This window comes from Myodes glareolus, chromosome 12 (genome assembly GCF_982192425.1).
Source record: "Myodes glareolus chromosome 12, mMyoGla1.1, whole genome shotgun sequence".
Lineage (NCBI taxonomy): Eukaryota > Metazoa > Chordata > Mammalia > Rodentia > Cricetidae > Myodes > Myodes glareolus.
The window spans coordinates 21,418,056-21,435,435 of NC_142037.1; the positions used below are offsets into that span (position 1 = coordinate 21,418,056).

General features: G+C 43.3%; 1 protein-coding gene across 3 annotated transcripts in view; it reads left to right on the top strand.

Moving 5' to 3' along the window:
- Parp4 (poly(ADP-ribose) polymerase family member 4) overlaps positions 1-17,380 on the top strand; it is an 89,259-nt gene that overhangs the window by 31,098 nt on the left and 40,781 nt on the right. For all 3 annotated transcript variants that reach the window (XM_087912104.1, XM_085698557.2, XM_087912105.1), the window contains exons 13-22: positions 1,665-1,848; positions 2,172-2,328; positions 5,558-5,682; positions 7,190-7,321; positions 8,287-8,373; positions 9,847-10,011; positions 10,744-10,790; positions 11,025-11,103; positions 12,020-12,157; positions 15,635-15,830. In XM_087912104.1, coding sequence (XP_087768230.1) covers positions 1,665-1,848; positions 2,172-2,328; positions 5,558-5,682; positions 7,190-7,321; positions 8,287-8,373; positions 9,847-10,011; positions 10,744-10,790; positions 11,025-11,103; positions 12,020-12,157; positions 15,635-15,830 — 1,310 coding nt within the window. The remainder of the gene's footprint in view (positions 1-1,664; positions 1,849-2,171; positions 2,329-5,557; positions 5,683-7,189; positions 7,322-8,286; positions 8,374-9,846; positions 10,012-10,743; positions 10,791-11,024; positions 11,104-12,019; positions 12,158-15,634; positions 15,831-17,380) is intronic.

Here is a 17,380-nt window from a genome sequence, read left to right on the forward strand (position 1 = left end):
TAGCTTTTGTCCTGGAACTAGCTCTTGTAGACCAGGCTGGCCTCGAACTCACAGAGATCCACCTGCCTCTGCCCCTCCCGAGTGCTGGAATTAAAGGCATGTGCCACCACCGCCCAGCTTAAATTTTTTTTTCTAATATCTGGTGCTGACTGAGAAATGGAATGGGCAGCCAGGGCCGTGGCTCCCAATGGGGAGGTTGGGTCCAATCTAGTATACTAAACCGTGGTCTCTCGTAATTGGTGTAAAAAAATGACTGGGTTTTTGTCAGTGTGATTTCCCAAAGATTATCGAAATTAACTATTTTTTTCTGAGACCATCTCTGTACCCTGAAGGATACAGCGGACAATGATGTCCCACCTCTGTGGCCCATTTTGGTCTGGTTGATAATCCCAGTGTGGTTCTGTGGCTGGCATGGCCACTTCCCCCACAGGGACTGTACTGTCTACTAGGTGGGTCTGGTCTGCGTACTGTTTAGCTGCTGCCTGAATTCTACTTGGCTCTTCAGGAATGAGAGTCGAGGCCTGGATGACAGAAATCATGCCAGGTTAAATTGTAGGCCTGGGACAGATAGCGAAACTCCTTAATATAAACAGAAGGATTAGCAGAGAAGGAACCCAACTGCTTCTCTGCCCTCTCGGGAGGTAGCAGGAGCTGATGGCATTATTAAAGTCCATGTTCCCTTCTCTTTCTTTTCCAGCCCTCTCTCAGACAGAAAACATCTTATTTCTCAGAACTTCACTGTGAAAAGTCGGGCAGGTGCACATCTCCTGTCCGACTTTTCACAGTGACATTCTAACTTGGATCTTTGGAGATACCACAATGGTGATAAACTTTGGAAGGCTCTCCCTGGGAAGTCTTTTGACAATACAGGCTTGAGTATCCCTTGTCTGAGGAATTAGATATTTTTTTCAGACTTGTTGTCTGGGTTTTTGTCCTGCCCGGTTCCCACAATCGTTAAGTCCCAAAGAAATTGCTCAGAGGTCTACATTAGTTATAAACTGATTGGCCCATTAGCTCAGGCTTCTTATTAACTCTTATAACTTATATTAGCCTATTATTCTTGTCTGTGCCAGCCACATGGCTCGGTACCTTATTCGGCAGGGCAGTCACATCTTGTTTCTTCTGTGGCTGGGTCACAACTGCAGACTAGGACTTCCTTCTTCCCAGAATTCTCCTGTTCTCATTGACCCGCCTCTCCTTCCTGCCTGGTTGTCCCGCCTATACATCCTGCCTGGCTACCAGCCAATGAGTTTATAACTAATGTAGACCTCTGTGTGATTTCTTTGGGGCTAAACAGCTGTGGGAACCGTGCAGGATAGAACCCCTGCCCCCCAACACAGATTTGAGATTATTTACGTATACACGATAAGATATCTTTGGTACACCCAAATCCAAATGTGACATTCATTCATTCTTCATCTATGCCTGATCAGTGTAGCCTGCTGGTGATTTTATACACTGTGCTTAGTGTGCCCACCCTCAGACTGCAGCCATCACAAGGTTAGGGCAGAATTTTCCATCTGTAGCCTCACACCAGCGCTCAGCGTTTTCCATTTCAGAGTTGTTTCAGTTCTTGAGTCACAGTTTTGGACTGTTTCTTATGCAATGAAGTGAGGCTGGCCGGTGGGGAGTTATAACCTCTGCTTCTTTCCTTCTCCGCGCAGTACAAGCATTAAGTACTCACACGCGGGAGAGACAGATGGCTCCAGACTCCTGGTTGTCTGTGATGTTGCCCTGGGAAAGTGTGTGGACTTATTCAAGAAGGACTTTTCTTTAACTGAGGCACCTGCGGGCTATGACAGTGTGCATGGAGTTTCGAAAACGGCCTCTGTTCCCACAGACTTTGAGGTATTTTATTTTGGAAGACATGCAGGTCCAGGGTCAGTAGCCTAGCCCTTGCCGAGCACTTAAGAACAAATCGAATAATCGGGCAAACAAACAACAAAAAAAAAAGCCAAAACAGACAAAATGGGCCCCAAATGTGCGACCACCAGCCCCAGAGAGTTGTTTCTATTTTTATTAGATATGTTTTCATTGAAATCTTGTCCATCTGTCTACCACCCCAATTCAGTCTTTGCTAAGCTAACGAATACGAGATTCTGCTTCTCTGGGAACCTCTGGCTGCTCTTTTCTCTCCTTGTTCACCTCCTACCAATTCCCATTTGCTCTAGGATGACGAATTTGTTGTTTATAAAACCAGTCAAGTTAAAATGAAATACATTGTTAAATTTTGCATTCCTGGAGACCAAATAAAGGACTTCCATCCTGATGAAAATACGGAATTAGAGGAACCCAGAGCTGATCCTTCAGATGTTTCAAAGGTTGAAGGTAAGACAAATTTTTTGAGTGCTATTTTATGAGATAGTGTAAAATGAAAATTTTTTTCAAAAGCATTTATATTCATGTTTAGTAAGCAGCACCTATGATCACCTATTTCATTTTATCTTTTATCTTGAACATATAAAAACCAAGATGCTTAAGAAAGATGAAGTGATCTCAGAATCCCCTGCTCTGTCACTAGCAAGCCTAAGCTGACTTGGGGATTGTGGTGATTCCTCTGCAGGCTTTATAGCAGGCAGGGAAAAGGGCATCCATGAAGAGACAAGACTGAAAAGGCTCAGCCCGATTTTATTGTAACCGGTGCTGGATAACCACTTCTAGAGTCTGACCCAGATCATTTTACTTTAGCTATATTTGAGCCCAGCACAGTTTTGGAAAGAAGTATTCAGATAGCAATTAACTCAGCCCCGAGTGTGCAATTTAAGACATGTTTGCATTGAGATTCCTTACAAAGTACATCTGACTTCTTTCACAAGGATGGGGACTGTTGACTCAGAGATAGTGCCCAGGATTTAGGGTCTTTACTGAGGTAAACATAATGCCTGTGGGTGTTGGAATTGTCCTGCCCTATGATAACATAGAAGTCACTGTTAGGTTTATTTCTTAAGACGAGCCTCTCCGCCAACACAACCAGACCAAATTAGACCGAATAAAGATGCCCACGTTTACTGCAGCGCCCCCGGGTGGTCCGGGAAAGCATGGCAAGGAGAAGAGTGCAGGGGAGACCGCACGAAACCCAGACCATGGGCGGCAGCCTAAATAGCCTGTGGGAGTGGTCCTGACCATCCCTGGGGAGGGGTAACTGCTTGGTGGGCTTTCCCGGAGGTGGGTCTGGACCAAGGTGACTCCCAGGGGAGGGGACTTGAAATGGAGCGTCCTGCCCCGTTGGCACTCCAAGGATGGGTGGGTGCCAGGGCTGAGGTGACGCTTCCAACCCTAACATCCCAGAGTCCTTTGATATAGCGGTGTCAGGGGGCTGGAGTCTCACTTTTGACCAAACAGTTACTTAGGCTGTTGTGAAACACAAATGACCTCACTCATAAGCGTGGGTTTATGGTTTAAAATCAATGCTCAAGATATAAGGGGAAAAGGCCTTGGATGAGTAAAAACATAAATTCTGGGAGATGCGGGCAGAGCCTGTCTCATCAGACAACAAAAGATCACCAGGTTGTAAACGACGTCATTCCTAGCGTTCCAGGAAGAGCAGCTTTACACCTCATTCCCTTGAAGAGGTGAACTGTGTCAAACTTTCCCGGCTTCTCGATTGTTTATCTGTGTGCACAAGGCTCTCCGTTCTCCACAGGGGATGACTTAATAATTCATCTTGGGGTCTCTTTTTTGGTTGCAATAACAAAATACTGTGTGCTTTTTTAGTTATGAGATATTTAATCGCTGCACCATTCTTTACTTCATCATACAGATCTGCTTAAATTATCTATCTGCTCTTGGTTTAAATTTGGTCAATCAGGCCAGGTAGTGGTGGCAGACACCTTTACTGCTAGCTCTTGGGAGGCAGAGGCAGGTGGATCTCAGTGAGTTTGAGGCCAACCTGGTCTGCAAAGCGAGTTCCAGGACAGCCAGGACTGTTACACAGAGTATCCCTGTCTTGAAAAACCAAAAGAAAAAAGAAAAGAAAAGGAATCAGTCAATCAGGATCTGGAGAGCTGGTTGAGGGCTTAAGAGCACCAGCTGTGCTTCCAGAGAGCCCAGGTTCTATTCCAAACACCCACATAGCAATTCACAACTAGCTCTAGTCCTAGAGGATACAATGCCCTCTCTGGCCTCCACAGACCGGGGACACACATGGTAGACAGACACACATACAGGCAAAACACCCATACTTTTAAGATAAAAATGTCTTAAAAGTTTGGTAGATTATATACATCTAGAAATTCATCCACTTCTTTTAGATTTTTCAAATTTAATGACAAGTATTTTTTTTTAATTTTCTTTCTTTCTTCTTTCCTTCCTTCCTTCCTTTCTTTCTTTTTTTCAAGAGAGGGTTTCTCTGTAGCTTTGGAACCTGTCCTAGAGCTAGATCTTATAGACCAGGCTGGCTTCAAACTCACAAAGATCCGCCTGCCTCTGCCTCCTGAGGGCTGAGATTAAAGGTGTGCGCCACCACCGCCCGGCTGGCATGAATTTTTTAAGTTATATCATAGTGACTTTGAATCCCATTAGTAACTATCTTTCACCACCGATTTTATTAATTTGAGTTTTTCTGTCTTTCTTCTAGTTAGTTTATCCATCTTAACAAATATCAGAAAAATTAAAGGATTCCTTGTGTTCTACCTTACCACAGTGGGATAGAACTATATCAGAGGGCTGGATGGACAACTTAGTGCTTAAGAGCCCTGACTGCTCCTCAAAGGGCCTGGATCCAACTCCAGTGTCCACATGGCAGCTCACAACCATCTGTAACTCCAGGATCCAACACCCTCATAAAGGCAAAACATCAATAAAATAAAAATAAATTAATTTTTTTAAAAAATCAGTCACTCGGACCTGGAGAGATGGCTCAGAGGTTAAGAACACTGACTGCTCTTCCAGAAGTCCTGAGTTCAATTCCCAGCAACCACATGGTGACTCACAGCCATCTATAATGAGATCTGGTGCCCTCTTCTGGCCAGCAAGCATACAGACATAACACTGTATACATAATAAATAAATAAATCTTTTTTTAAAAAAAATCAGTCACTCATAGTGATATTTAAAAAAAAAAAAGACAAAACAAAACCCTAATAGATGGGCTGGAGAGATGGCTCAGAGGTTAAGAGCACTGATTGCTCTTCCAGAGGTCCTGAGTTCAATTCCCAGCAACCACATGGTGGCTTACAGCCATCTGTAATGAGATCTGGCGCCCTCTTCTGGTCTGCAAGCATACATGGAAGGAATGTTGTATATATCATAAATAAATAAATCTTTTAAAAAAAAACAAAAAACAAATAGAGTGGCAGCTGGAGGTGGTGGCACATTCCTATAATCCCAGCACTTGTGAGGCTGGGGCAGGCAGCTTTCCAGTTTGAGAGTAGACTAGGCTAACAACATAGGAAGGTCTTATCTTAAACAAAATCTCATAAAATACTATGAATGTAATAGTATTTTCCCATCTTCCCCAAACTGTAATGTCTAAACAATGTAGTGAGTAATGGGGATAAAGGTGATAACAATAGAGCCATGCCTGCTTTCAGACTGACATTGTGTTTATAACCTGCAGATTTCCAGTTACCAGATGTCAAGCCCCTCACCAACATCAAAGCTGGCCTTCAGGACAAATCTGCGAACTCTGTTCCTCTTGACAGTGTTCACATCAAGGGAAGAATAATAGATTTTGTAGCCCAGGTATGCGTTTTGTGGTTTTTATGACATGGAATTAAATGAATATAAGTCACAAATAAGAATGTGGTTGCAGCCAGGTAGTGGTGGTGCACGCCTTTAATCCCAACACTCAGGAGGGAGAGGCAGGCGGATCTCTGCGAGTTCGAGGCCAGCCTGGTCTACAAAGGGAGTTTCAGGACAGCCAGGTCTACACAGAGAAACCCTGTCTTGAAAAACAAAAACAAAACAAAGAATTTAGTTGAGGTTCTATAAACTAAATGCAATATGTATGTCACTTGTTTAAGGAATGGAAATGGAAAGGGAATTTTTTTTAATTAAGTACTTAATAAATACTTGTTTTTTCAAATATTCTCTCTATAATTGGTTGAACCCATCATGGAATTAGCATCCACGGATATAGAAGACCAATTGTATATTATTCTAAAATCTACTCATCAAATGCATTTCCCACTTAGGTTTTTAGCTTGTTATGGGCTTATTAGAACACGGCCCCATCATAGGGCCAGGACTGTCTGTATTCCAGAAGTTCCCAGCCACATGACACTTGGGAGGCTGCAAAATTCTTAGCATGAGAGGGGCTTTTTGACTTCTACTGCTTGGTCACATATAACTGCCTAAATACGCAGCTGGGCCAGTGGCGTGAACAGGTCCGCTGTGGGGTAGAAAGCATCGAGCCTGGAAACCAGGCTTGTGAACTTGGGGGGCCTGTTGAAAAGTTAAAGGATTTAAACTGTGCTCAGTGGGGACCCCTGTAATGCTGGTGTCAGAGCCTGCTCTAACAAAATCAGCTGGGGTATCTGGGTAGGGGCACGAGGGTTTAGGAAATGACAGTTGAAAGAAATTGATACGAAAAACACGGGATAGATTTGGCTTACTCTGGACAGCCTTGACTTTATTTTTTCATCCAGCATATATAGTAATCACAGGCAAAGCAGATCAAAGAACAGCATAATCAGTTGGCCCCTCCCTGCACTGACTTTGAGAGACAAGTAGCCTCATTACCTACCCCATGAGTCCTGCTAGCAGCAAACAGTTTCTGTTTTTAACTGGATGTGCCTGTGGCTGGCATTCAACAGTCTGTATTTTAGTAGATAATGTGTTCTCTCACGTGGGCAAAAGTGCTCTTTCCCATGGGCTTAATCAGGACATTCTCACAGCCCTCAAGGATACCGGAGCAAGCGGAGCAGACAAACTTGAACTCAAATGACTGTTAAGTCAGAATGGACTCCAGATGGAAACTGAGTCACTTATGGGCTACCACAGCCTAGTGCTTGGTAGGTGAAGAAGAAAGGCAGGACAGTCGCAGGTTCAAGGTCAGCTTCAGGTACGAGTTCAAGACCACCCTGGGCTGCTTGCGACTCTGTCTCAAAAAAACAAACAAACAAACAGCAAAACAAAACAAAAACCATTTAGGAAATGAGATTGTGTAATTATTTTCATTAGTGGTTTTTGTAAATGTTCCCTGTGATTTTATCGATTATGTGAAAACAAATTTTACCTCCTCTTTCAGATCATTGTTTTTCAGACATACACAAATCAAAGTCAGGTGCCTATCGAGGCAAAATACATCTTTCCTTTGGATGATAAGGCAGCCGTGTGTGGCTTCGAGGCGTTCGTCAACGGGAAGCACATAGTAGGAGAGGTAAGAAGAGAAAGCGCGCTGAGTCCCACATTCCCAAATTGTCCTTGTCTGAGTACCCATGGCAGCGAGGTTGGGAAATAACAGCATTAAAGCCAGAACTACGAACCAGGCAGCAGTGGCGCACGCCTTTAATTCCAGCACTCAGGAGGCAGAGGCAGGTAGATCTCTGTGAGTCTGAGTCCAGCCTGGTGTACAGAGTGAGTTCCAGGTCAGCCAATAGCTACATAGTGAGACCCTGTCTTTAAAAGAGAGATAGAAAGAGTAATAATAATAATGATAATAATAATAATAATAATAATAAAATCACCAAATTAAATAAATAAAATAACCTTTTTTTGTTGTGTCTGACAAAAGTTCCAAACTTTAATTTTCAACTACTGACTGGAGTTTGGTCCTAACTTAGGATTCTCTTTAATCGGCCTTTTCTAGTTCAGACTCTTATTGGGCAGCACACTCTTGGTGATCCATTTATGTACATTTTTGTGCATCCGAGACTTAGTTTCCTGGCTTTGCCTAGGCTTTAATAAACATTGGCGTCATTTTCCTATGAAAGCCTAAAGTCGCTCTTCCTATAATGAAGATTTTAAGTCTTTCTCGAAGTTGGGTATTGTACCCCACACCTGTGGCCTCAGCAGAGGCAGGAGGATTGTTGCAACTTCAAGGCCAGTCTGGGGTACATGGTGAATTGCAGGCTAGTCTAATATAGAGTGAGAGCTTGTCTACAAAATCAAAATGAGGGCTGGAGAGATGGCTCAGCAGTTAAGAGCACCGACTGTTCTTCCAGAGGACCTGAGTTCAATTCCCAGCACCCACATGGTGGCTCACAACCATCCGTAATGAGATCTGGTGCCCTCTTCTGGCCTGCGGGCACACATGGAGGCAGAATGTTGTATACATAATAAATAAATAAAATCTTTAAAAAAAATCAAAATGAACAAAATTATTATAATAGTTGTCTTTTCCAGATAAAGGAGAAGGAAGAGGCCCAGCAGAAATATCGCGAGGCTGTCAGCCAAGGCCATGGCGCTTACTTGATGGACCAGGACATTCCGGTACAGCTCGTCATCACCCAGCAGCCAGCGTATTGTGGGAAATGGTTTGAAATAGGAATCCATAGCAGAAACCAAGGTCATTTACAGTTCTCCAGGCTTATAAGATCTCTTGTATATGCCACACGTGGTGCCATACACCATAATCTCAGCACTTGAGAGGTAGAGGCAGGAGAATTGCTGCAAGTTCAAGGCCCACCTTTTCTATGTCGTGAACTCTACGCTGTGCGGAGCTACCTGGCAAGACCTTGTCTCAACCGCACTCACAAAAATCCCTGAAGAGAAAGGAAGGCTAAGCCAGGCATAGCATGGGAGTTGCCTAAATTAACGGGGAAATGAAGTCGGTGCTCTAGGAAACAGGAAGAGCTGGTGCTGGCACACATTTGAAGTACACGAGTTTCCTCCCTACCGTAAAATGGAACATATTTATGTTTTCCCCAGAACTAAACTCACCTACCAACATGTCCAGTTTTCACCAAGCTATAACCCAGACGCTTTTAGAAATTTAATCTTTGCTTGTGGGAAGAACACACTAAAGGTTAATACAGATCTAAGAGATAAGTCGCTTTAATTTTTTACATTCATTCATTCATTCACTCATTCGTTCATTCATTCATTGTGTGTGTGCACACACTTATACCACAACATGCAGAAGTCAAAGGACAGCTTTCTGGAGTCGGTTCTCTCCTCCTACCACATAGGTCCGGGAGACTGAACTCGGGTCGTCAGCTTGGTGGCTCGTGCCTTTATTCTTTAATAATTCCCTTTTGTGGTTTTAGCTCTTTCCTACAGATGGATGTGCTTCATGTCAGAAGCAGAGGTTTAGGGCTGGTGAGATGGCCTAGCAGGTAGAAGGTCTCGCTATGCAAGCTTGACACCCTGAGTTGAATCCCTAGAACCCATGTAAAGGCAGATGAGAAAATGGATTTCCTTTGTTACTTTGTCCAAATGTGTTAAATTTTTATCATAGAGATAGAATGGTAACTGTACTTAAAGATGTTGAGATGAGCTCCCTAGATACCAGGAAAAACGATCTGTCCAGAACTGGGCACACTGACACAGAATTACGATGCCTGCCCAGTGAGAAGCCAGCATTTAGAGATGAATAAGAAAGAGCTCCTCACTGATAGTGCATGACCAGTTCTGGCTGATGCCCCAAAGAGAACCAGCCCTGAACAGAAACCCGCATCCCCCCCCCCCCCCCCCCCCCCCCACCCCGCCGCCGTGGCAAAGGGCAAAGTATGTGACTCCAGTGTGGAGCCCTTGAGCCCTTCCCCAATGGCCGGCCTCCCCTCTGTTTCCCACAGATGTTGTCCCCATCGCTAGTGAACTGCTCCGGAGTTCCCCCTGATGCTAGCCGTTGTCTATCACCATATTCTGGGGAGGAACCTGGCTGAGCGTCACTGACGTCACTCTAGCGATACAAGGACCAAACTACGGAGTGGATCTGCTTCTGAGTAGCTCTTTGTATTTTAGGATGTTTTCACTGTCAGTGTTGGAAACCTTCCCCCTCGGGCTAAGGTCCTCATCAAAATCACCTACATCACAGAACTCACCTTCCAAAGCCCTGTGGCTGTCTTCTTCATGCCTGCCACTGTAGCGCCCTGGCAACAGGACAAGGCTTTGAACGAGAACCTTCAGGTGGGTGTGCTTAACATGCGATCTGATGGAAGCCAGGTATAGCATGCTTTAATCCCAGCACTTGGGAGGCAGAGGTGGGCAGATCTCTGTGAGTTCAAAGCCAGCCTGATATACATAGGGAGTGCCAGAGCAACATAGTGAGATTCAGTCTCAAAAAGCCAATATATACACACACAATATATGTGTGTGTACATATATATACACACACACACATATAACTACATACACTATACACACACATACACACACACACACACACACATATAGTGGGGGGAGCTGGGGGGCACACAGGAGAAATAGCTCAGTGGTTTAAGAGCACTTACTGTTATTGCAGAAAACCTGGGTTCAAATGCCAGCACCCTCATGACAGCTAAGAACTGTTTGTAGCTCCAGTACCAGAGGATTCAGCGCCCTCTTTTGGCCGTCTGAGGCACTGCACCCATTCACATAGTGCACATATAGTATGCAAGCAAAACACCTATACACATAAAATAAAATTTTAAAAAATCTCCAAAAAAAAAAAGAAAAGAAAAAAAAATTTGTGGTAATGGTCAGAGGTGTTCCTGACATCAGCTGAATGTCAGAAGTTAATGTCATCCCCTGACCCTATGCTGTGTGTCACTACTTGGAAATGAGATTGTCTCTCTTGACTCTGTGCCTGGCTGAGATCACCTTAATATTCTAAAAGCTTACTGGAAATTCGATTATTCACATATACTTTTCCTCTAACAGGACACAGTGGAGACGGTCTGTATAAAGGAAATAGGAACGAAGCAAAGGTTAGTACCTAAAATAAAAATCCTGTGATTAACTCATCCAGTGGGCATTGGCTTTATGGTTAAATCTCATTTACAATTTTTGGGAAGACTGGGAGGTGAAGTTCAGTGCTAGAGGCTTGCTCGCCTGTGTGAAGCCCTGGCTTTGGTTCCCAGTGCTGCGAAAAGAACCCCTTGAGACAGCTATGTGTGGGCATCTAAGATCTTGTATTAATATGACCTCTTGGTTTTTGGTAGCTTCTCCCTGGCTATGTCCATTGAGATGCCCTACAAGATTGAATTCATCTCCAGCGACACACACGAACTGAGACAGAAGGTCAGTGGATCTTTCCTTGGTTTCTGAAGAACTCTTCGTTTCCCATTAATTTTATCATATAAGAGTATATGCATGTGGTATAAAGTGAACTAACGTGACACCGGCTTCCACAAGCGGCAGTCGTGCCCCGTGCTGCCCCACAGATTGGCATCCATTTGTCTCTTTAGATATTCGAGCTGTTTCTTTGCTGTTGCCTTGGGGCTTTAAATAATCATTTTCACCATTTTGCCTTGATTCATCTGCTTCATATAAGAATGGGATGTGGCTCAGTGTGTAGTGTTGGCCCAGCATTCATGAACCGTGGCTTTGATCCTCACTATTGTTGGTGAGGGTAAAGTTGCCGTTTGACATCCTGTTTTGATAGGAGTATGTAAAACAATATTTACGATTGAGGCAATAAATATTACAATGGCATTTTTATATAATTTTTAAAATTTTTCTGTGATGATTATCTACCTGTGTGCATGTATGTGTGCCACCTGAATGCCTGGTGCCCACTCTGGCCAGAAAACAGCATTGGATCTCCTGGAACTGGTACAGACAATTGTGAGCCTCCATGTAGGTGCTAGAAACCAAACTCCAAAGTGTGATCCCAAGGTGTCTCGAGAGTGTTGTGTTTAGTCGTTCCAGGTTCTGATTATATGGTATGCTTTCTGCTATGTCCAGATAGACTTACAGATCCGTGATCTTTAGATACAGAATGAATTGTCTCCAACTTAACTAGATTTGACGGTACAGAGTTTCAGGACCTTAACCAATCTGATAGTGGATTCATAACTTTGTATTACTGCGGTGTTGATTCATAATGGAGTTATGTAAACACTGCAGGTACTTACGGGTGGCAGGCAGGTCAGTACAGATGGGCGGGATGCTGTCATTCCTTTCTTTACTTTGTGTGTGCTTGTTTCTTTTGCAGAGCACAGACTGTAAAGCTGTGATTAGAACTGAGGAAGGCTGCTCCTTAGACAGCAGTGGATTTTCTCTCCACATTGGTTTGCGTGATGCGTATCTCCCAAGAATGTGGGTTGAAAAACATCCAGAAAAAGAAAGTGAGGTATGTTCCTTCTTACTCAGGAGAAGAAACACTGCCACGTGTGATAGTGCATTTAAAAAAGCTGAGGCAGGAGAATTACCACTAGTTCAAAACGTGCCTTAACTACATAGCAGGAAAACATCAACATACATACTTACATATATACATACATACATACATGCATGCATAAATTAAGTAACTGAGCACAATGCCTCATGCCTATTAATCCAGTGCTTGAGAAGTAGAGTCAAAGAAAAATCGGGAGTTTGATGTTGTCCTTACATACAAAATTTAAAAACAGCTTGTGCTATATGAGACCCTGTCTCAAAAATATAGTAATAATAATGATGACAATGATGATAGTAATAGAAGTAGGAGGTGCCATCTATTGGGGGAAAATTATGAGTAAATATGCTACTGAAGTTGGAATTGGTCTTTTGAAACAAGGTCTTTCTATGTAGTTTAGGCTGGTCTTGAACTCCTTTGTCTCTCAGACTGGTCTTGAACTTGTGATCCTCCTGATTTAGTCCCCCAAGTGCTAGAAGTACAGGCATGGGCCAGCCCATCCAGTGTGAGGGGAGCTCTTGGTCCTTGTCTCCTTATAGGAAAGAAGACAGTCTAGAGGCATAGACAGTTTAACCAGTTTAGCAAAGCTAAGCTAAGAAAACACTCGAGACTGAAGTAGGCTGCCCCAGAGGCAAGCAGCCCCGTGCCCTTTTCCATGGATTTCCAACAAGTTTCATGAACATTTACAACACGGGTGGTTTATTCATGGGATGAGGTAACCCTTTCCCAAGTCATGGTGGATCAGACCTTCCTCTTAGGGCATTTCTTCCTATGATCTTCTAGAAAAGCCCACAGGGTGAGTGGTACAGAATCACAGTAAGGGTTGCAGGTCTTTTAAGGATGCAGATTCTACCTTAGTGCCTGTGAAATGCCTGGTGCCTTTGCTTCTGATGTAGCAGGAGCCACCTAACTATAGTCTCATGGCTGTTTCACGCATGAGGCATTTTATACACCAGGAGGCACAGCTACCAAGAGACAGCTGATATTCCCAGTTACCTGGAACCCATACAAGTTGTCCTCTGACCTCCACATGAGAATGTGTCATGTGTGCGGGGGCAGACATACACATGTGTGCACACACAGATATATATATATATATATATAATGATACTAGAAAAATAAATAAAGGCCAGAGAGATGACTCAGCAGTCAAAGATACTTGCCTTCAAGCCTGATAGTCTGAGTTTAGATCCTTGGAACTCACATGGTAGAAAAAGAAAAATGACTCCCATAAATTTTCTCGACCTCCAGGTACATTCAGGGTCATGCGTGTGCCCACCCACCCACATACATACAAACACACACGAATAAATTAATAAACAGATTCAATAATTTTTTTTTTAGTTTTTCGAGACAGGGTTTCCCTATAGCTTTGGAGCCTGTCCTGGAACTAGCTCTTGTAGACCAGGCTGGCCTCAAACTCACAGAGATCGCCTACCTCTGCTTCTCAAATGCTGAGATTAAAAGCTTGCGCCACCACCTCCCGGCACTCAATAAAATTTAAAAAAAAATAAGTAAAATTAGCTGGGCAGTGATGGTGCACACCTTTAATCCCAGCACTCGGGAGGCAGAGGCAGGTGGATCTCTGAGTTCGAGGCCAACCTAGTTTACAGAGCGAGTTCTAGGACAGGCAGAGATGCACAAAGAAACCCTGTCTTGATAAACCAAATATATATACTTTTATGTAAATATAAAATTACTTATGGCCATAATGCAATTGTGTACATCTGTAACAAAGAATTATTATTTTGATTAAAATTCAGACTGAACCTTGGGGCTGAGAAGTAAGTCTGAAGACTGAGTTTGATTTCGGAGACCCACTTGGTAGAAGAAGAGAGCCGGCCACCACAGCAGGTCCCCACAAATTGTCCTCTCACTTCCACATCCATGTGCCTATATATACATGCACACTAAATAAACAAATAAAGTAATTTAGAAATAAGGAAAATTATAATGAAAATAACTTGAAGGGCTGGAGAGATGACTCAGTGGTTCAGAGCTCTGGCTGCTCTTCCAGAGGGGGCAGATTTGATTCACAGCACCTGTGTGGTAGCTCACAACCACCTGAAACTCTGGCTCAAGGGATCCAACATGTTCTTTTTGCTTACAGGGACACCCGTATCCACATAAATAATCATGCAGACCAACACCATGCATATAAAAAATAAAATTAAAACAGAGCTTAAAACTGGAGCTTAAAGATAGTAGGACCAGTTTACGTACTGATTAATAAGAGGTCTGTGCACGTATTTTAGTAATCACTATGACATCTGTATTCCTTTTATAATAGTGTGTGGGTGAGAGAAATGTAGTCATTCATTATTTGTACAAGGACAAATCCTGTGGGTTTTGTTTTATCTTGTTTTAGATAGTCTATATTTGAGGTACCAGAGTATTGTGTAGCCCAGTCTGGCCTGAAAGTCATTAAACTTCAAATCCCCCTGCCTCTACTGCCCATGGGTAGGAATTATAGGGAACAACCACATCCATTTTAGGCAGTGCTAGAGATCAGACTTTGTGTAACTCAGCCAAGTCTCTACCAATGGGCTGCATCCCCAGCCCCCAGTGTGGACTCTTGGTTTCTCGGGTGCTTTTGTCTCCATCTCTAACATTCTGGTTTTTACTTGAATGCCTGGGATACTATTCCCTCCCCCTTAACACTTGTAGATCATTTTATTATTGGAAAAATAATAGCTGGGAGTGGTGATCCATGTATACCTGTACATGATACCTGTAACCTTAGCACTTTGGATGAATAGGCAAGAGAATCTTAAAGGTTCAAGGTCACCCTTGACTATATAGCAATTTTAGGCTAGCTAGCTTTTGTTACATGATGGAGACCCTGCCTCAAAACAATAAAAGAGGGGACTGGAGATATGGCTCAGTGGTTAAGAGCATTGTTTGCTCTTCCCAGGGTCCTGAGTTCAATTCCCAGCAACCACATGGTGACTCACAACCATCTGTAATGAGGTCTGGTGCCCTCTTCTGGCCTGCAGGTGTACTCACAGACAGAATATTGTACACATAATAAATAAATAAATTTTAAAAAAAGAAAAGAATAAAAGAGAAATGGTATCTGTTTTATTTTGGTAGCGTTAGTTTACTAAAAGGTTTTCTTCTTTTAAATGTGTGTATGTGTGCACTCACGTGCATGCATGTGTGCACTCGTGTGTATGCCTGTGTGCGTGTTATGTATGTGTGTGTTTGTTGTAAACATATGCCACAGAAAGCCTGTATAGGGCAGAAGAAGGCTTTGAGCATGTTCTTTATTTCCCGGTGGCTTCTGGGTTGAAGTCAGGTCACCAGGCTTGAACAAAGGGCATTTTTACCTACTGAAGACCCATCTCACAGTTCCTAGAAGCTTTTCAGATTGTAGGTGTTCCCCATTTAAGTTCTAAGAACCTCTGACCCAGTGTCTTTTTCTCCTTCTAGGCTTGCATGCTTGTCTTTCAACCGGATCTGGCGGCCACCCTTCCTGACCTCCGTGCAAAGAACGAAGTGATTATTTGTCTTGACTGTTCCAATTCCATGGAGGGTGTGACATTCATGCAAGCCAAGCAGGTTGCCCTGTACGCTCTGTCTCTGGTGGGTGAGGAGCAAAAAGTGAACATTATACAGTTTGGCACAGGTTGGTGCACTGCCCCCAGCCCTTTGTGTATCTCTTCTCTAACATGACCATGTGCAGACTGTTGGGGCCTGGCTGGCCTCGTCTGTGCAGTGGGAGACAGCTTAGCATGAAGCTGAAGCCCAAAACGCTGAAGTCAGTGCCTCTTGGTGAAGATTCCATCGCTCTCTCCTGATTATAAGCTCAGCAGTCACTTGGTTTTTTTCCTCATCTACATGATGGGCAAGAAGTCTTATAAGGGTGGAGCTAACATAGGCCAAGGATTTTAAACTTTGCTATATAGTGAGTACCACACAAATGTGGCCAATGTAATCAACTAAACAAAACACAGGAACCTCGGTTTATTTAATAGGAAGGCTCAAAGAGTCAGGACCAACATTTGCAGCCAGCATGCTCATAGATACTGTTAGAAATGGGCTCAGGCAGCACCAGGCCAACACTGTTACTAGGCCAGTGTCATCTTCCAGGGAGGAGAGCAGGGACAACTCAACAATACAACAGGGCAGAGCTAGGAGTGGTGGCTCAAATCCACGGGTCAGTTTCATGGCTTAACCACCAAATAGGAATTATTTAAGATGGCTGGGACCACAGTTATTTGGCCATGAATCCTAGTTGGATATGGTTAAAGTGCCTTTGAGCTGGGCGTGGTGGCTTATTCCTGTAACCCTCAGCACTCCAGACTGAGACAGTAGGACTGACAAGAGTTCAAGGCTAGCCTGGCCCACATTGTGAATTCCAGGCTAGCTTGAGCTATAGAGCAAGACCCCATCTCAAATAAATGGATGGATGGATGGATGGATGGATGGATGGATGGATGGATGGATAGATAGATAGATAGATAGATAGATAGATAGATAGATGCATAGATAGATGGATGGATAAATAGATGCATAGATAGATAGATAGATAGATAGATAGATAGATAGATAGATAGATAGATAGATAGATAGATAGATGGATAGATAGATGCATAGATAGATAGATAGATGCATAGATAGATAGATAGATAGATGCATAGATAGATAGATAGATAGATGCATAGATAGATAGATAGATAGATAGATAGATAGATAGATAGATAGATAGATACATACATACATACATACATACATACATACATACATACAGCATCTCAGAGATGAAAGAAGGGGTATGGAGTAGGATCAGGGGACAGTCCTGTCCCGTTGAGTCCCATTTTGCCATCCACCTAGCTTTTTTCACAGTGAAGCTAGGGTTGTTCTGCCAGGAACGTGGATCATACAGGGATGGCGAGCACTTTGCTGGAGACTTTGCCCTGCCAGGGCTGAGCTGCCCACGCCACTGAAGTGTCCCACATTTGAGAACTCTGCACAGAGCTTGACTCTGAGCATTTTAGATAGTACAGCTTATAAAATATGCTTGAAACATGAGTGTATATTCAAGTGTTTGTACATAGCTCTCTGAAAAGGAAACATAATGTTCTTTATGGTAGAAGCAGTGGTATAAAGTAGCACTGATGTTTATTAGTGATCAGTCTGGTGAGTGTTTAATGGTAATGTATTATACCTTCTTGT